Genomic DNA, 20,858 nt, shown 5'->3' with positions numbered 1-20,858 from the left:
CTAGTCAAAGGATACTGAACCTTGACTAGAAAATAATCCTGGATCTAAGGTACTTGTGCACCAAAGCCACAGTTTAAAACTAAAAACAGTATGGCTAAGAGCAGGAGAAAATAAAAATTTACAAAAGTGTGTTCCATTCTCACAAAGGAGAAAGAGGACCCTGCTTCTGACGCCTTTCATTTATGACTGTTCTCGTGAGAAAGGAGGAGAGATGGGCGAGAGCCTCGCGAGAGGTCAGGCTACAGAGAAAAAACCACAGCCTTCCCTTTAATAAACAACCTAAGTAAGGAGGTAAAACGATAGCAATAGCAGATAAAAAGTAACAAGTCACTAAGAGATGAGTGCCATTCCAATTCCAAGTGAAACAAAGATTTAAACCAAATGACTGGGAAGGATACTGAGAGTACTCCAAGGTGAAATAGTAAAAGAAAACACTGAAGATGTGTGAAGTTCTTTCTTAGCCACTTTCTTTCAAACAACTCAAAAACAGTTATAGTCTCAGTGGCTGACATGGAGTATATCCATTGTTTTAGATCTATGATTTTTTATGGACCAAAGCGACAAAGCAGCCACGGCTAAAGGAGGCAGGCTCCAGCGCCTGGAACCTCAGCGAGGAAGCCTCGAGTTCGAGCCACGACGTTCTAGGGCCTGCTGTTCCTACCTCTTTGCACCCTAAGTAATGAGACCCCCACCACTTCTTTTGAGACATATTCTTTCTTCCTTCAAAATCTAAAGTCCCAAATTCAAGTGATAAAATGCCAGCAAATGTCAACTATGATTTCAATCACAAGGGCTAAGGACATGACAAACACCCTCAGTCCACACACTTCCTACAGCATGAGGCACCGAGGGCGTGGGCTCTGCTTACCGTTCTCCACGTGGGCCAGCCTGTGCAGGAGAGGCAGCCAGACAAGGCACTGGGGAGGGGGGTCGGCCATCATGGTGTCTAAGAACATGTTCAGCATTATCTTTTTCTGGAAAGAAAAGAAAAAATATATACACTTCATATTTTTCAAGTACTGCTGAACTCCAAGATTAAGTTTACTCAGGACTCCCCCAATCAAGTCATGATAAATTACATGTGGAATTTTACAGCAAAATAAAATATTTTATGTTACTACAGACACTGCCACACACTACACTCTACACCACTCCTATATTCAAATGCATTTTCACGTACACTACTTTATCTGAGTCTTAAAACACCTGCATAAGGCAAATAAGTTAGGTATTACTACCTTTGTTTTACTGATGAGAAAACAAAAGAACAGAGCATTTAAACAACTTGTAAAAATCCTGCCAAAATCAGAGACTGAGCAGGACTAGAACTCGGACACCCCTGAAATTCCCGCTCCTGCTACACAGCGGGGAGCACCCACCGTGCCCCGGATCACACGACGCTTCCTCACGCTGCCAGCATTCGGGCCAGTGGGGGAACTCAACAGGCATTGAGCAAGCAATCGCTGAAGGAACAAGGTGAGGGGCAAACGCTCTCAGACACCACTCAACAACCTTCTCGTTCGTTTACAGAAGAGAGAACTGAAGCCCAGAGTAGTGAGCTGTTTGACCAAGTCACAGAGACAGTTGTAAGAAGGATGCAATTAGCACCTAACTGCCCAAATGCCCATCATAGTACGCCCTCCATTACACCACCCCCCTGGCTGGATTGCATTTTTCTGTCCTATCCCTATTTCTCTCTTTTAAACCAATGTACGGCAAGCTTCCACTGTATGGGAGACACTGATAAAATTATGTCCCACATGGACCTAGAAACTTAGAAAACAGTCCAGAATTAAAATAGTCAAGTGATGTAGATAGAACACATTCTCAACAATATTTCGAATCAATGAATTTTCTCATGATTTTCTCTAACCCACAAAACACCTTGCTAGCTCCAAAAAGAAAGGAACAAGGAGGAAAAGGCAGTGCCACAGAACTAGAGGTTAGAGTTCTGTCACTGTAACCTGCACTCCTAGGCCCCCACTTCAAACTTTGTTCTGAAAGGAGAGTGAAGGCAAAAGGGCCAACACAGGAGAGTAAGAGACGCACAGAGACGCACAGCCCAGGGAACAGGCCTCTGCCAAGGCCTGGCCCCCCATTCAAAGGCTGGGGACCGGGGGAGACACTGAGCCTTAGGGGCAGGGTGAGGCCACAAGGCACCCAGAGTATCATCTCCCGCTCTCCCAAGTGGTACATTCCTAGTACCACCACTTTACTTAACGGGAAAAACAGGGTATAAAAATTGCGGGGCTTCCCCATAAAACTTTAAAACACTTCAGAAAAAAAGGGTAGAAATACCAAATTGGTGAGAGCTGACAATATTTTGCCAGCCTATTACAAAGTAACTTTGGCATTCACCACTAACACATTCAACACAGTGTGGAAGCAAGGAGTACAGGCGGCCTGGTGCCTGGCTGGGCAGACAAGCGCGTCCAGGAGCTTGCTTCCCCGACGCACCACCGCAATACCTTCCAACGTGGGTCCCTGCACACAGACGCAGGACCACACAGACTGCACTCCGGGGATCTTTTTGGCAATCTGTGAGAATCTTGATTCCATTACATGCAAATCAGAAGTCATTCTTATTGAAAATAGTCTTTAAAAGAAGAAACTGGTAGCCCTGACTAGTGTGACTCAGCGAATTGAGTGCCAGCCTGTGAGCCAAAGGGTCATCAGTTCAATTCCCAGTTGGGGCACATGCCTGGATTATGGGCCAGGTCCCCAGTAGGGCATGTGTGGGAGACAACCATCCATTGATGTTTCTCTCCCTTTCTCCCTCCCTCCCCCCTTCCTCTAAAATCAATACTCATGTCCTCAGGTAAAGATCAAAAAGAAAGTTTTGGTTCACCAATCTTGGAATTTAACTTAATTTTAATGTTCAAGACAAAAAGGCACAATTAGATTTACTATCTCAGGAAGTCCTCATAAATACGCTCAGGACCGGTTTCCAAAAGCTGTCCTAAGGTCATACTGTCATGTGAAGTCCCCTGAAAGCATGAGAAATGAAACTAGAACTGTGCCCCAACTTCTGTCTTCCATTAACATGTGATTTGGGGGGGAAATCAGTTAACATTCTGGTTTCAGCTTTCTCATTTCTCAAGAGCATGGTCAGGGGTACCCCTGGGAGGTCCCTAAAACATTTTTAGGAAGTTCACGAAGCCAGAACTATTTTCATAATAATACTTAAGACATGATTGCTTGTTTCAATATCATTCTCCTCTGAGTGTACAGTGGGGTGTTCCAGAGGCAATCTGGTATACCCACAATTACCTCTAAAAACTAGGAAAACACTCCTCCTCTTTCCGGCGACATGAGTGCGTGAGCCCAGATTTCCTTCCTATACTTTAACCAAATCACAGCGCAACAGACTGAATGGATAAGCAATTATGAGACACCAGCTGTCTTCAACTATGCAAATCTGAGATTTGCAAAAACATAAAACAATGGCATTCTCATTAAATTTTTTATTTTGGAATGGCTATTTTTTTTCATTAAAATATATTACTCATCTTAACATGCAATAGGTTTATCATTGTTATTTTCAAAGACTTAAAATACTCTTTAATTTCTCCATTTTAGTTTATAATGTGGAGATATTGATAGATATAACCTACACACACAACAGCTCTTTGGGGTCCTCATTACTTTTTATTGTAATGAGTCCTAAGACAGAAAATTTGAGAACTTTATGGCGTAGAATTCCAGCTTAAAAACTGTGACTTACTATGTTACTATGTGAAAAGCTGGTTCTTTTTTCTCCCATTTTGTTTTATTTTATTTTTCCTCTTGAGTTGAACACATCCTTTGCATATCTCTTTATTTTTTATAGAACGATAATATTTATAACACACACTGCAATAAAATTGCAAGTGATGCAAATTTGCCCCCCACGATTTTCATTTTTCTGGGTCTCCCTCCAAATGTGTAAATGTTTCTATGTAATTATGTGCACAGAGTAGTAAAAAACATATGATCTGTTTTTTCATTTAACATTTCATTAAACATTTTATTATTGTGCTACAAGATCCTCACTTCTAATCACTGTAACAGCTGACCTGCTCGGCAGACACCACGATCTGTGCACACACGTGCTTGATCGCGCACTGAGGCTGTTTCTACCTCAGAACGCACTCCCGCGTCTCGTCTTAAAGAGGAACGTTTCCGTCTGTTGCCAAACTCCCACCCCCCGTCATTCTAGTCCCCAGTAGCGACAATGTATTTCCCTGAATGCCATTCTCATCTCCCTCCCTCTGCCCTTGGCTACATCGTTCCTGTTTTAAAAAGGAAGTGGAACCATCTCTTAAAAAGGAGAAACGCAGAATTACATGAGGAAACAAGCACAATAATTTAGTGTTAGATCATCACAGATGCAATCTTCCATCTCACCATTCACATTAAAAACTTACATCCTTGTGGGCGACAGGTAAGTAGTTCTTGTCCACACCCCTTCTGCCTGGTAATCAGTTCTATGTATGACATTTGGTGAACCTATTTTTTAAAACTTTCAGATGAAAATGGCTTTATACAAACAGAGTTATAACACTATTGAACCTGACAAAGGCAAACATACTGGTTATAAAAAACTGGTTATGGGACTAATGCCATGGATCAGCCTTTCAATTATTATTAGACACAGAATTTGTCCATGTCACAGGTTTACTTTGGACTTTGAAAATGATTTTGTAATACACAATATAATGTTGCTGTGCTTTTTATCGGAAGTATTTTTATTTATTATAGCCCAAAAAATTGGAAAAACTTCATTCTCCTTACTACAAAAATTGTTTCATCTGAGAAAATCATGGAATAACATCAAGGAAAACTTAGCTGTGAGCTTCGCACTTTCTCTCAGCATTCAAGCCAGAGACCCGTTCTCATGCCTCTCGAACTTAAAATCACCACCCAACCCAGCACATACCCAGTGGGCACTGATCCTTTTGCAGGCCTGTTGTCAAGGGGACAGAAGGCTGAAGGAGACTGAGGGGCACCCTCGGGGCAGTGAGCTGGCTGTGACATGTCACGGGGCTGCAGAGGAAGAGCCATCATCCTTCACTGAAACACTGGGAGTGTCTAAGAAGGGGGGACCTGACACCCGAGGCCATTGTTGGGGGAGAGGGGTCAGGGTTATTGGTGCTTTGGTGAGAGCCCACAGCATAAACACCGACAAGAACTCTGCTACTTTCGCTCACTCCAAATGCACATTACCCAACCAGAGAGAAATGCAAATCAAAACTACACCGAAGCAACATTCTCATCTTATCAGACTGGCCGAAATTCGTAAGTGTAAGAACACATGCTGCTGGCAAGGATGGGGAGAAACAGATGCCCTCACACACCGCCAGCGGGCAGGTGCAAAGGTACACCCCAGCTCCTGCGGGACTTCGGTGACCTCCAGAAAGCCCCCCGGCAGGCTGGTGGAGGGGGTCCGAGGAACGCCATGGAGACAGGTGGACAGTGAGCCTGGAGCTAGATTGATGAACACCCTGGTACCACGACAAAAACCTCATCCACTAAGAAACAGAAGCTAGTCGTGTTTTTAAGCAAAACAGGGGCATCAGCAGAGCTGCATTTAAAATGCTGATTCGAACTTGCTTATGATTAAAAGGAGTAATAAGACAAAAGCAATTATCTGAGAGGGGCCATTAGGCCACCATGTACAGAGAATAGGAGAGCAGGGTCCTCAGTTTTGTTGGCAAAGAATTTTCCTGCTTTCCCTGAAGACACGTGAGCACAAAGCTCTGGGCCAGGGGGTGGAGTGGGAGTGCACCCCAGAGAAGGACCTGGGCCCCCAGCCCCCCACACTCTGTGCCCAGCAGCGTTCAGCCCTGCCACAGGCCAGGGGCAGGACTGAACACGTTGGGACTCATTTTCAGCTCGTGAGCAGGAACTGAGAGGGGCCGGGGTGGGGAACCTTTCCCACAGCAAGTACACGGTTGGCATTGGCACTGCTAACTGACAAAAGGCCTTTTTAAAAAAGAGAACAATTGCCCTGGCTGCTGTGGCTTGGTGTGTGTGCTGGCCTGCAAACCAGAAGGTTGCCAGTTCGACTCCCAGTCAGGGCACACACCTGGGCTGTGGACCAGGTCCCCAGTTGGAGGTGCACAAGAGGCAACTGATCAATGCTCCTCTCCCTCTTTCTCCCTCTCTTCCCCTTTGCTTAAAAATAAATAAATAAAATCTTTTTTGAAAACGCAGGAAAACAAACCATATAGAAAAAGTCCATTTGAAAAAGAAGCCCAAAGCTCACTGAATTTAACTCTTGGTGTGTGAAACTCTGTCCCAAGTCTCATGTTTTTTGGTCATTCTTTCAGTAGCTTCTACCATTTGGAGGCCTTCTGTCATCTTTCAGGCCTAGGAAAATTTAACATTCCTGTGCCTCTTTGACTTTTCCACATTTGACATGTTTAAAACCACTGACTGAGTTTTATATAGGAATCTGAAGCGAATGAAAAGCAGCAATTAGGTTGTGAGTTCGAAGGCCTGATAATCATGGCATAAAGTAATTCAGAGAATCCTAGACAGCGTTCTTAGATTACAATGAGAATTTTTAAGATATTCTTCACGGTTTATTTTAAACGGTTATTATTATTTTAAACGGTTATTCCAATACTGGATTCTCCTTATAGGATGAATCCTTTGATTTACATTACAAGTAAATCAAAGATGGCTTTGGCTAGTGCTCCACAAAACTATCGCCTCTTGGGCAAGTGCTGTTCCTCAGCAGTACTTCTTCATGTAAACTCTCTTCCCCGGCCTGAGCTCCCTTCACTCGACCGCAGCATTGCTGACCGATCAGCTTCCTGCCTGACCGAGAGGAAGCTGCAACGAAAGGAGCTACGTGAGCATCAGATAGGAGATCCGCCCACAGCACTGTTTCGGTGTCTCCCTCACCCTCTTCCTCGGCGGCGTTGGCTCTGCCGGGCATTTCAACGCCGGCAGGGCGCTCAGGACCAGGGTGTGCGTGGACAGCCCCGGGTCGTTCGAAAATGCATATGCAGAGGGGAAAATGCAAACTGGGCTTTATCAGAACAAACTGAAGCACAGAGATATTTTCAACATGCTAAAAGCTGATATTGCTATTTATGCTGGGAGAAAAAATAAATAATGTATAGAGGCTAATTTTCACAAAAGCAATCAGCCGGCATGTGCCCACATTTGGGAAGAACTTCTCAGAAGTTACTGAAAATAACTCCCCGGTATTTATAGGTGCCACCCTCAGTGCTACGGTTGAGTCTCTCTAAACAAATTACAAAATATTATTTGAAAGTCTGACTTCAGATAAATATGGATCCTTAACTTTAAATGTAAAAAGGGGTATATGTATGTTTTTGCTTCTTTCGTGAATCAAAGTACCACAGGTCAGGAGAGTTCATTCATTTTATATTTTAACTTTTATGTTCAAATAACTTCAGACTTACAGAAAGGTTGTAAGAGACTATTTTTAAAAATTCCACTCACCATTACCCCAGGTTCCTCAAATGTTCACACAGCCACACACAGGCCCCTTCACCCTTAAATACTTCGTATCATATTTCTCAAAAACCAGGACATTCTCTTACCACAAATATGAAAATCAGGAAATTAACATTTGTGGACAGAATACTATTATCTAGTCTACAAGCTTTCTTCAGATTTTTCCAGAATATCCTCATAACATCTTTCATAACAAGAGAAAAGCCTGGATCATGGGTTGCGTTCAGGCTTCCCATCTCTGCGGACCCCAGTGCGAAGAGTCCCTTAGTCTTTCTTGGTCTTTCTGACATTGACGTTCCATGTTGCAGAAACCCCGCCCTTGGGAACAGGAGACACAGGGGTGCCGCCGGGCAGGAGTGCCGCAGTGGCGCTGGGCCTCCCTCAGTGCACCCTCCTGGGAGGTGGCGGTGTCAGCCTGCTCCTCTGGCTGGTGACTGGCATTTTGTCACCCAGTTACAGTGGCATTTGACAGGCATTTGACAGGTTTCTGCACTGTAGAGTTACTGTTTCCTCTGTAATAAATAAACATTTTGTGGGGAGATACTTTCAAACTATGCCAACAGTCTTTTTCCATTAGTCTTTCACTTATTAGTTAACATAGTTTTTTTCTTCATTCCTTGCTTTCCAGATCTTTCCAAACAGCAGGAAGTTCCTTTTATCTTGTCTTTTCCTAAAAAAACTGGGCACTGCTGCCAGCACCCATTCTGCCCCGAGTCCTTCGAGGCACAGTTGATGTCTTAGGGACAGACTCCCTCAGCCTCTAGGGAAGAGCCGTGGCGGTTTGGTTTCCACAAACCCAGCGGAAACCAAATCTCCCATTCCTATGAAACGGGCAGTGTGCGCTCCCGCACTGGCTAGCCAGGGGGCCTGGCGTGGAGCTGGGAGCCGCACAGCTCCGCTCGTCTCAGTGCTCAGGACACGGTGACCGGTGCTGCAGGGAGTTTCGTACCCAAACTCCAGTCCCATACATGGTTCACAGAACTCATTAGAAAGAGTAATACATGTTCAGAAGCAATACTGTAGACACCTCATCATGAACATAAATTTAAATGTTTAGTAATTTAAAATATTTCAAATGTTACTTTTTCAGAAGATACTCCACTCCCCACAACTCAAAGAAGTTCTCAGGTGAATTTTAATGCCCCCTCTTCCACCCCCCCAAACTCCTCACCCCTGACTTTAACCCCTGCTTCCTCCCGGACTCAGGACCTATACCCCAAGACAGAGGCGACCTGGGGAGACCTGACAAAGGCTGGGGGGGGGGGGCGCAAGCGCAGTCTGGGCCTGGGCTCTGCAACGATGGCGCCTCACCTGCTGCGGGAAGCAGGCGCGGGCTGAGTGCTCAGTGTAACCGAAAGACGGCCCCTCGAAGACGGCTGTGGGGAGCTTCAGCGCTTCCTTCAGAAACTGGTCAAACTTGCCAAATATCATGAAGCCATTGGAATCTGACATCTGGGAGAAAACATCTATGAGAACAAAACCAAATAAAGTCAAACTGTAAAGAAGTATCAACTTGGTATAAATGGCTCTAAGTCATTAGTATCACTGAAAAGCATCAGAAAGTTATTCCAATTTTTAGTTGACGTGAATTCTTATTCTTTATTAACACTGTATGGTTCCTTGGTTGATGAGGACCCTCTCTCCCACCCACCTAAAATTCATCCTAAACATCAAATTTCCACTCGCACTCTGTGCCCAGCAGCGTTCAGCCCTGCCACAGGCCAGGGGCAGGACTGAACACGTTGGGACCCATTTTCAGCTCGTGAGCAGGAACTGAGAAGGGTCAGGGTGGGGAACCTTTCCCACAGCAAGTACATGGTTGGCATTGGCACTGCTAACTGACAAAAGGCCTTTTTAAAAAGAGAACAATTGCCCTGGCTGCTGTGGCTTGGTGCGTGTGCTGGCCTGCAAACCAGAAGGTTGCCAGTTCGACTCCCGGTCAGGGCACACACCTGGGTTGTGGACCAGGTCCCCAGTTGGAGGCGCACAAGAGGCAACTGATCAATGCTCCTCTCCCTCTTTCTCCCTCTCTTCCCCTTTGCTTAAAAATAAATAAATAAAATCTTTTTTGAAAATGCAGGAAAACAAACCATATAGAAAAAGTCCATTTGAAAAAGAAGCCCAAAACTCACTGAATTTAACTCTTGCTGTATGAAACTCTATCTCAAGTCTCAAGAAACTGGCTAAAGAGACTATAAACAGAAGGACTGTAAGACACTTCCAAGAAGACTGGTCAAAGCAAGCTGACTAGGGTAGAAAGTAGACCATTTTTTCCTTCTTCCTTTTGCTACCTGGAATGCAGTGATGATGGCTAGAGCTCCAGCAGCCACCTTGGAATGCATGGTAACCAGTGTTGATGTAGAAACCATGTACTAGAATGACAGAAAAGACAGACAGAAGAAGCCTGGTCCCAGACGAACACGAAGCCACCTACCAGACCAGCCCTGGACTACCTCCTCCTGCACTTCCTTTCCACAAGAAAAAATACACTTCAACTGTGTTTAGGACACTACTATCCTAAGTTTTTGTTTTCATGCAACATCCTTAATACTAATTATCTCATTTTACTTTCACAAAGAGGTATGTATGTGTGTACATGTATATATGCATGCACATGATTATTTAAAATTTATAGATAAGAGCCCTGGCTGGTGTGGCTCAGTGGACTGAGCACCAGCCTGTGGACCGAAGGGTTGCCGATTCGGTTCACAGTCATGGCACATGGCTGGGTTGCAGCCAGGTCCCTGGCTGGGGTGCGTGAGAGGCTATTGGTGTATTTCTCATGCATCGATGTTTCTCTCCTTTTCTTTCTCCCTCCCTTCCTGTCCCTCTGAAATAAATAAGTAAAATTTTGTTAAAAATTAGGGAAAAATTACAGATAAGAAAACTAGTTTAGAAAGATTAACTTGTTTAAGGTCAAAAAGTTAGTCAGTGGCTAAATCAAGATTGAAGCCCACAGTCACCCGACTCTAAAGAAATTCCACTGCAGCACACCTCTTCCAACTCTAGTGGAGAACAGATACCACAGCACACAGGCAGGAACTGTCACGGAAGGAATCCAGAAGCTGGGCCTTGAAAGACAGGATTTGGAACGAGAAGGTCAAACCAGCCTGGGAGTGAGGCGCTGGGCACAACTAGAGAAGAGAAGGATGAAAGTCTCTATGACAGGAATTTATAGTGTATTGATTAAAGATGATAAACAAGAAACAGTACATTGAAATGAACATTCTATGAACAACTATTTACACTGAGAAATAAACGTAAATAAAGATTAAATAAATATGCTATGAATGAAAACTTTGAAAGAGGAAAGCAATTTGAAGTTGGTTTAAAAACTCTTAGGTAGGGAAGACATATTTATAGAGCTAGGTTTCAAGAAAACGAGAATTACTGACAGGCGGAATGAATGAAAAGGGAGGGGTTGGGGCCGCAGGAGGGACAATTTGGGGGGCAGGGGTCAACTCCCATGCACTTCAATGCAGCGAACTGCAATGGATGGCAAGCTGGATCGGAGAATAAAGGAATCGAAGAAGTTAGAGTTCTTCTGGATTTGTAGCTTGGGAAAATGCTGACAACCCTGAGTGAAATAAACAAGCAGAAGGTTAAGATACTAAGCTGTGAACATAACTAATCAGCAAATTTCCAAGTGGAACGGCCCTGCAGGCAGTTAGTACTGGGCCACAGTTCGAGACCACAGATACAGAGATTTGAAGATATTACCAATTACGTGAATAACGGACATCCTCTGAAGGAAGAAGCATCGTAACACAATTTTTAACCAGCTGGCTTCTATTCTTATAATGAGGACAACAATCACCCCCTACATCTGGACGGAAACAAAGGGTCAGCAGGGGATGCGGCGGACGCTGCAAGGTGCCTGCCGCTCGGTATCCGCTTTCCAGTGCCGGCTCCCCAGTGCCGGCTCCCCAGTGCCGGCTCCCCAGTGCCGGCTCCCCGGCTGCACCCTGATGGTGTTCCGAAGGGCAACGCGCTCCATTTAAAAAATGACTTCCCAGCCTCGTCTGCACATTGTAACTCTGGAGTAGATTTCGGAAAACAGCTTTTGCTTTCCTGAAAAAGACCTCTCTTTCTTCTTCCTATTTGGAATGAGTACATGAGGCCCTGCATAGAGCCATCGCTTGCGGACCTAAGGAGGCAACCCACATGGCAGAGCAGGAAGACAGGACCCCGGTCTCCAGTGGTTTACCATCCCTAAGTCACGGTACTAACCCTGAACTTACCAGCCCATGGACTTATTCCACATGAGAAAAATAAATCCCCGTGGTTTGAAGCCTCTGTTAGTCCAGTTTCTATCGCCACTCAACACGTTCCAAACTGATAAAACCAGCACGTTATTAACTTGCAGCCACTAATGGCAGCAATATTTAAGAACAGACACTCTGGCTACCAATTCTATAAATACACATATAACTGTATGTGTATTTTTTATTGTATAATTTCACAATCAAAAAACGTGTGTATACCCTCACCAACAAATCAGAACCTGACTCATTCAGAGTAATAAAAGGGAGTGATTAAACAATGAAATGACTAACTACCCCCCTCAATAAAGTATTATTTTCAGTTACACATATATCAGATAGATTCAAAGTAGTAAAAAAATTTAATTCAAGAAAAAAACATAACTTAAAAGGTCCATACTGCAACAGCAAGAGAACAAGCAGAAACACATTTGTTAGAAATACTACTACACCTCAAAATTGAAGGTGTAGTTAAGTAATTATTTGGAAGTCATTACTTCTTGAATTACTGGTTTAAAAAGTATTTTTAGATTAGTTTTCTATAAGAAAAATGACTACTAATTTTTTACATCTTAATTGAAGTATAACAATGAATCTAAGTCAGTGTGATTTACCATGTACAGATAAAAAGACCTTACTAAAGAAGAGATAGTAAAATTTAATAAAAATATCCAAAAAGCTAAACTTGTCCTCTAATTAAAGTCTTTTGCCTTCTGGCATTAGGGACTAATTTACATCCCAGATCACTGATTAATTTTGCCAGTAATTCTCCTTCTATTTATACCCCTCTGAAAAAAGGTACGCCGATTCCCCATCCGTTGTTCCAGATAAAAATACATACCTTCTCCCTTAGGAAAAACCCACAGTCAAGCCCTTAAATGCACAGGTGTACACACTTTTAAAAATACTCTGTCCTCTGTGTAATGGCAAAATAATGCTATTATTATTTTACCAGTATTGTGTATGCCCTTTTTTCCCTGATGATCATGACCCTGGTTTTACTCACTGCATCTGTCCACCTGTCTACTCCCCTTTCACCCCACAGGACCAAATGTACCCACAGACACTTCTGCAAGATGACAGGGCTGTTTCCAATAAAGACCCAAGTCTATAAATGGAAAGCATTTTATTTTATGTTAGCTCTCCTTGGCAAATGACTTTCACCTCCTGTCATCCTTCTACCAAATAAGCATGTACACACATTTGCATGTTTATAAGTGCCTGTATGTGACTAAGTCCAAGTGCATATGTCGTTCCCAAACTCATGAGCACCCTGACACCATTCACGGGGCCAGAGCGAGGCTGGTGGAGGGAAGTCAGCAGGTGGGGGCTTCTAGGGCTAACCCCGCCGCAACTGCCTCAGACAAGCCTCCAGGCCTCCCTTCATGTTCACTTGCTTTTCTTTTTCTTATTCATAAAATGCAGATTCAGGACTTACCCCAATATGCTTCCAGTTCTAAGACACTTTGGTTATATGAGAACTGTGCACATGGCCATCATTCAAACTAAAGTGACTTTTGTCTGATGAAGGAAAGGACTGGCTAGCAGAGCGCAGCCAGGGTAAATACACAGTGACAGGTGGTCAAAAGACCAGGGCAGAGAGGGGTAACTTTTGAACAGGTAAAACTATTTACTTGTAAGTTCAAAGGCTGGCCTCCCATAGTCTGTTAATGAAACATTCAGGAAGCAAACAATTAAAATGCCACAGCTGCCAGTTCTGGGTAAAAATAGAAAGAACCTCAAGTCACCTTACCTCTGGCTACTCAAAGAGCCATCCATCAAAAATATGTGAAAACATAACTACAATCATATAAACTATTATTATTATAAAACCATGTTTATGCTATAACCCAGACAAGATATCTGTTATCATTTGAGTATATTTCACGCTTTTTCTATGTGCATCATAAGTTTTTGTTCAAAACTGTATTACAGCCCTGCCTGGTATGGCTCAGTGGACTGAGCACTGGCCTGTGAACCAAATGGTCGCTGGTTCAATTCCCAGTCAGGGCACATGCCTGGGTTGCGGGCCAGGTCCCCAGTAGGGGGCACGTGAGAGGCAACCACACATTGATGCTTCTCTCCCTTTCTCCCTTCTCCTCTGTCTAAAAATAAATAAATAAAATCTTTTTAAAAAACTGTATTACATTTATGCATTTGACCTAAAACACATTTGAAAGACATACATGTGGGTATCCCAAAACGTAACTGAGCTCTCACTGTGGGACACTACAGCCCTTTCAAGCTTTCATACATCACAAAAAATCTTGCAACAGAGATACATAAAACTTGAGGCACACTTCTCGTTAATTCCTCGGGATAAACGGAAGTAGTAGAATGAGTCGATGGATATAAATATTCTTACAATCTTCCAGATGCTCACCGTGAGACTGGCCCTTCAAAATGCAGCACCAGTTTTTTAAAAAATTTAAAAATAAATTGCATATATTCATCTGCTCCTATTTTTTGGTGCACAACAGATGGGGCGTGAATAGGGTAGGTTAAGTTTCTTAGAAAACAGAATTAGACAAAGTAAATAAATCACATACTGAAACTGATAATTAAGTACAATGTAATAAATAATGGGCTTTATAGTCTGTAAATTTTACTGTTCTCTGAGTTATTTGGGGGATTTCTGACATTACTGAGTTTTGACCATGCTTATAATTAAAGTCTACATTCTGATTATAAATCTTTGGTACTGCATTTAGAGTCCTAAACTAAGTTACCTTTGAATCTAGGATATAGTCCTTGACGGCCACAACAGTGAGCCATTTCTGTAAATAAATGACGCCTGGGGCAGAAACTCTCTTATGAGAGATTTGAAAACTCTAAGAAAAGTTTCAGACTAAAAGCACAACTATTGGTTAAGTCATTTCAAAGGCTATCTTGACACTAAAGCAAAACAAAAAGTATATATCAAAAAAGGGAGGGGACAAAATTATAGGGAAAATAGAAAGGAAAAGGTAAAAAGCAGAAAGATCAAAATAAGAGTAAGAAAAGCAGAACTACTGAGGCATCTTCCATTTATTAGAAACCCTACTTTAAAAGGAACATTAACAGAGCCGAGAGCAGAGAGCCCTGTCAGTCTAAGAAGATGGAGAAACTAAGAACAACGAAGACAACAGAGTGAGTTGGTAAAAGAAAGCAAATAAATGGTCAAATGCTGTTTGATCTTACAGTGCGGAGTTATATGTCACTTTTGTCTACACTATTATCCAGCTACTTCGACTGAGCTGGACACAGCCGAGAACTAGGAAACCAGCAGGGAAAGGATTCTCCCAACAGGCAGAACCCCCAACCAGGCCACAAAAGCTCAAGGGCTTCTCCCACCACGTCTGAGCAATCGCTGTCTCCTCACTCGAAATAGAACACCAAGAAGTCAGGTTGCGTTTCCTCCATCAGGAGTCTGTCAGGAGTAAATCAGAAGCAAAGAGACATCTGCGTAGACCGGTGCACCAATAACACCATCATACCCTCCAGTGATCAAAGACACGCACCACCACCGTCACCATCACCACCAACAACCACAGCAACAGACACTCCAGAACTGAAGCAGCACAACAGTCTGAACGCAAGGGGTGGGACAAACCATGCAGCACCTCACGATGAGCCCTAAATGCATCAGAGAATGACATCCCGGAGAGACGGAAACACGTTTAAATTATGATCAGTGAGCTCTGTTCAATGTGAGAGGGGCAGCCCACATTTAAAGTGATTTCTTCCCTGGATGATTAAAATGGAAAAGGAGAAACAGGCTTCAATATCTGACTACTTTGCTTATTTTAAACATCTCATCCTCAAGCTATTTATGGTACAACAAAAACAATGAAATAGTGACAGAGGGTAAGGCAACTATGACTTTGAACGTGAAGAAGACAATGAAGCTCCACCTGAAATCTTCTGAATGATGCAAACAGGGCAGTGAGTGGCCCAGAGTGGCCTGTAACTCATCAACCCGCACACGGTGTGCGGTGACCGGCGTTCTGAGCACACCTGACAGGTCACGTGTGCCTGGGCATGCGCGTGCCTTCACGCCCCTAAATACTGGTCACTCGTGTGCCTCCAAGAAGTTCAAAAGCCACATTGATAAAAAAAACAAAACTGCTGTCACTTGGATCCCTTCCATGTTCCACAGAGCACTACAATTTGTACCTTTCCACTCACAGTTACAACAGACACTCGCAGTCATTTAAAGGACTAGGTCGACGATTTATATTTGGCAAAATCTTGGCACTTACTATGTGCCAGGGATGCGCTCTATGTAGATGTAGCAGATTTCATCACAGAAACTTAACAATTCCAGAGCCATCCAGAATGTGCATTTACATAATCATTTTTTAATTTTCAACCAGTTTATCTAGTACTAATTAAGAAGGCAATGTATATATACTTTTAACCATTTTTTTATTTTTTCAATTACATTTGGCATTCAGTATTATTTTATATTAGTTTCGGTGTACCATATAGTGGTTAGAAGTTTATATCATTTACAAAGTGACCCCCCCCACACACTCACACGTCTAGTACCCACCCGGCACATACATTGGTATTACAGTGTTACTGACTGTAACAATGTTCCCTACCACGGGGGTCCGACCTTTCGGCGTCTCTGGACCACACCGGAAAAAGAAGAGTTGCCTTAGGCCACACATTAAATACACAAACACTAACAAAAACTGAAAAAAGTTTCAAGTAAATTTACGATTTTGTGTTGGTCCACATTCACAGCCATCCTGGGCCACGTGCTGGACACCCCCGCCTGTCCTTTCCGTCCCCATGACTACTTTGTGACTGCCAGCTGTGCTTCCTCCTCCCTTCACCTTCGCCACCCTGACCCTGGAACCTTGACCCTGAAACGCATGTCGCTGTACGCTGTCATATATTTTTTCTTTTCTTTTTTAAAGATTTTATTTATTTTTAGACAGAGGGGAAGGGAGGGAGAAAGAGAGGGAGAGAAACATCAATGTGTGGTTGTCTCTCATATGCGCCCCCTACTGGGGACCTGGCCCACAACCCAGGCATGTGCCCTGACTGGGAATGAGACCAGCGACTCTTTGGTTCGCAGGCTAGCACTCAACCCACTGAGGCACCCAGCCAGGGCCAATGTCATATATTCTTTATCTGGTATCATCATCATTAAATAACAGAATCTCTACTTTCTTTTCCTCCTGTTTGAATGAAATAAAATTGCATCTATATCACATTGTTTTCCTCAGAAAAACACCATGCTAGAATTAAAATATGAAGACATTTCAGCCCAAAAGAGTAATATTACCATGTGAAAAAAAACCCAGAAGAATATTTAAATAAAACTATAATTTTCACTACCAAAAATCTCTTAGGCATTGCAGCTGACTCTGAAATGGAGGCAAACCGGATAACAGTTTGACCAAACACGTTATCTAAGATCTCGCTTCAGAACATTGAAATCTGTATCTAGTGAGCCATCTAGCTTTCCAGTTTTCGATGTCATGGTAACACGTAAGAACAAGCAGATTCCATTTTTTTTAAAAAGAATTTCAAAGTCTCTCTCTCTGTCTGTCACACACACACACACACACACACACAGAGAAATAAAAAAGAAAAGAAGAACAAAAACAAAAACAAAAACAAAAAGCACAGCCCTGGCTGGGTGGCTCAGTTGACTGGAGCATTGTTTTGTACACCAAAATGTTGCAGGTGTGACTCCCAGTCAGGGCACAAACCTAGGTTGCAGGTTCGATCCCTGGTCAGGGTGCACACAGGAGGCAACAGATCAGTGTTTCTCTCTTTCTTTCTGTCCCTCCCTTCCCCCACCCACTCTCCCTAATATCAATGAACATGTCCCCAGGTGAGGATTCAAACAAAAGAAAGAAAAGCACAGAAAACAAATGCACCTACAAAGTCATCTTGTCCAAAAGCTTGTACTTGAATTTAATCAAGTCTCTCTATCTTTCAATTAAAACAAAACTTGTAGGGCACGAGGAACATCATAGAGACCCGATCGTCAAAATCCAGTCTATGAGAAATGCTACAGGGCACATGAGACGACCCAGTCGCTCCAACACATCAGTTCACGGGGTGTCTCCACTCTTCACCCGGACCCACGGCTTCCGTCTCACCTCCCTGAAACCCGCCAGTGCCCTGCTCTGCGGGCACCCGAGGCACAGCGCGCTGCCCCCTGCACGGGACCAGCACAGCGGACAGAGCAGAGCAGCTAGGGGCGGGGCTCGGCCGCCGGACAGCCTGCGTTGAAATCCCAGCTTCGCCCCTCAGTTGGCTTGTCTATAAAATGGACAAAATACTACCTGCTGCTCAAAGAAATTTTAAGAATTCAGTGAGGAAATCTGTGTAAAGCACCTAGCACAATGCTTGGCGTATCTTAGGCAGTGAGTAACTAAAGAATGAATACATAAAAATCAAAGCAAAAATATTAAATAATTGTGAATTTCACCATCTCTGCTTTCATCCAACCACCTCTTCATAGTATCTAATCAACAATAAAAGGCCAAAACGGCCAACCGGAAGAAAAAAACTTGGAAACGTAACTGGAAAAACATGCTGTTGATTTCCAGATAACTGAGCTTGACTGAGGTGCGGAAGACCAGTGTAACCACAGCAAACACCGCCTGATGACGAAGGGAGGTGTTAGGATAAGGGCTAACCTTGACGAAACCTGGTCAAAGTAATCAAATTTATTTTCTAACACAATCACCTAACATAAAAACTGTGTTTACACGATTTTTATGTTAACACAATTTTTAGTAACATAGCAACCATTTAAAAATAATTTTTTTAAATGTCAACATTACTGCTCTGAATCTCTTCAATTTTCTTGCTTTAAACTTACAGCTTTACAATAAAAACACTAAACAAACGAATTCAACTTTTCTGTCTGAACAGTAGGTGGCATAATTCACACGCTCCGAGTCAGGTAAGTGATGCAGCAGTAAACAAAAATGTTTAATACAGCATCATCCAAAATTCTGAAAATGTTCACTTAAAACTGCTTGAAAGTCCTAATTTGAAAATTAAAATTTTCAAATAATATGAAAATACTTACATCTCAATTTGTCCAGCATTTTCCCACCACACATGGTTGCTAACATAGCTTTAACTGAAAATACCGTCATCTTGCCTCGGCCCTCACTGCAAGAGAAATTATATTAGAAACAATTGCCATCTGGAGCCACAAAGTCAATCAAATGTATCACTGAACATCGAGCAAGCAATAGACTGACCCCTACCCTCTTCTGCCACATTACCTTGGATTTTTAGAAACCTCACATTTTTTGTGCCTTTGTAGAATTAAGGCTTCATCTACGCTAGGTGAGTAGTGCTAAAACTACCTGCAACCCAGATTATTTGGAAACTGGTTTTATAAACATTCTGTAAAGTAATTTCTACTGGCTGGGTAGGCAGAGGCCTACACAGAAGTAAATTTCTTGTCAATTTAGTCCATTAAATCCACAGCTGCAGTGTTTTTTGTTTTTTTAAAGATTTTATTTATTTATCTTTAGAGGGGAAGGGAAGGAGAGAAGGAGAGAAATATCAATGTATGGTTGCCTCTCGTGAGTCCCCTGCTGGGAACTGGCCTGCAACCCAGGCATGTGCCCTGACTGGGAATTGAACCGCAATCGTGTGGTTCGCATGCCTGCACTCAATCCATTGAGCTACACCAGGGCTGCAGTGTTTTTAAGTAGTCAAAACTGTGGCATCGCTTGTTTTGAATACTAATTCAGAAATGTGTCCTTCCATGGACATATTATAGCAGTCATTTATTGTTATATACTAAACCAACAGGGTGCACATTGCTACAGAGATTTTATAGGACATTCATCTTTGTTTTTACTGTGACACTCATGGTACCCGGTGTTTATTCTAAGAAGCTCGGTCATACCTGTCTCAAACCTTCCCACACCACAACTGTGAGAAAGTGAAGGGGAAGGATCAGTAGCAGAAAATCTTCTTTAGGAATTGGAAAGAAGAGACGTGGAAGAGTTTGAACGAATCACCCAAGGCAATGCTGCACAGCACCCGCAGAGCTGAGCGAATGCCTGCAAGGCCCCTGACCCAACAGGCCCCTGCCCCACCCAGGCAACCACGCCCTGGTCTCACGGCAGATGAAAGCTCCACTACTTAGTGTTTCAAATTATCGTGTGTAAGTTAGCAAGGGTTTTTGTGCTAGTCTTATACAGCTTGTGCTTACAGTCAGTCTCCTAGTAACTCGGTAAAATACCTGTGCAATAATGAGAAGGATACTATCTCAGTCTTAATAAGAAAGTACCATCCTCTTTATGTTTACTAATGGTCCCATTACACTTGCCATTTATATTTACTATATTATACCATCCTATTCATACTTACTGTCTCCCATTTTCTGAACCTTTGCATATAGTAAGCTCATACCTGGAGAAAGGCAAATTCTCTATAAGCCAGAAGGTTCTCAGTGAAAACATTGCCATGACATCTAAGTTTACTCACTGGCTGTAATGGAAATCCTTACAGCCAGTTAAAATTCAGATGGTGTTTTAAACAGACAGATCTTTGCAAACTCGGAGACTGTCCGCCTGTCTTACACGGTACCTGGAAACGATCAGGAACATTCCCATGTCGCATATCCACTGTATTACATGAGGCAATGTCACACAAAGAGAATCGATTATGTTAAAACGAATGGGTGTCCAAAACCGATAGAGAACTTTGAACAGTGGCCGTCTCCTTTTGGTCACCAACCACCCAAATGCTCAGTCTACATGTAGGCAGACCCTCCCTACGTGACACGTACTCTTCTCGCTAACACAATATCAGAAAAAAAGCCCTCAGATACCTGCTTCCCCATCTTTCTTGAAACCCAGACATGGGTGCACGACAGGAGCTCCACCCACCAGATGCAGCTCTAGACTTCAAACAGAAAGCTTTCATCTTTCAGCAGCTGGAACTCAGAGAGTCCACCGCACAGCATGGCAGCTGCTGGGGCAGTCCCACCCCGTGTCCTGAGGCAATAGAGAGAGAGCCATGGGGCGGCACCCGCGGCCCAGCATCAGTGGAGTCCAGAGCACAAGCAGCAACATCGGTGCCCGGACTGGCGGCAGAGGGCTTTGTGAGGCCATGGGTGTGACTCTGAGCTTAGTTTGAGAC

The 20,858-nt window shown here is 43.2% G+C and overlaps 1 protein-coding gene across 10 annotated transcripts in view; it reads right to left on the bottom strand.

Moving 5' to 3' along the window:
• Positions 1-20,858, bottom strand: part of DTNB (dystrobrevin beta) — a 171,358-nt gene that overhangs the window by 105,182 nt on the left and 45,318 nt on the right. For all 10 annotated transcript variants that reach the window (XM_037066792.1, XM_037066793.1, XM_037066786.1 and 7 more), the window contains exons 5-7: positions 18,781-18,866; positions 8,785-8,939; positions 869-974 (exon numbers count right to left, since the gene is read on the bottom strand). In XM_037066792.1, coding sequence (XP_036922687.1) covers positions 869-974; positions 8,785-8,939; positions 18,781-18,866 — 347 coding nt within the window. The remainder of the gene's footprint in view (positions 1-868; positions 975-8,784; positions 8,940-18,780; positions 18,867-20,858) is intronic.

Source organism: Sturnira hondurensis, unplaced genomic scaffold (assembly GCF_014824575.4).
Source record: "Sturnira hondurensis isolate 20B ecotype Veracruz unplaced genomic scaffold, ASM1482457v3 Scaffold0016663, whole genome shotgun sequence".
Taxonomy (NCBI): Eukaryota; Metazoa; Chordata; class Mammalia; order Chiroptera; family Phyllostomidae; genus Sturnira; species Sturnira hondurensis.
The sequence above is the reverse complement of the archived record's forward strand: the minus strand, read 5'-3'. Positions and strand labels throughout refer to the sequence as shown.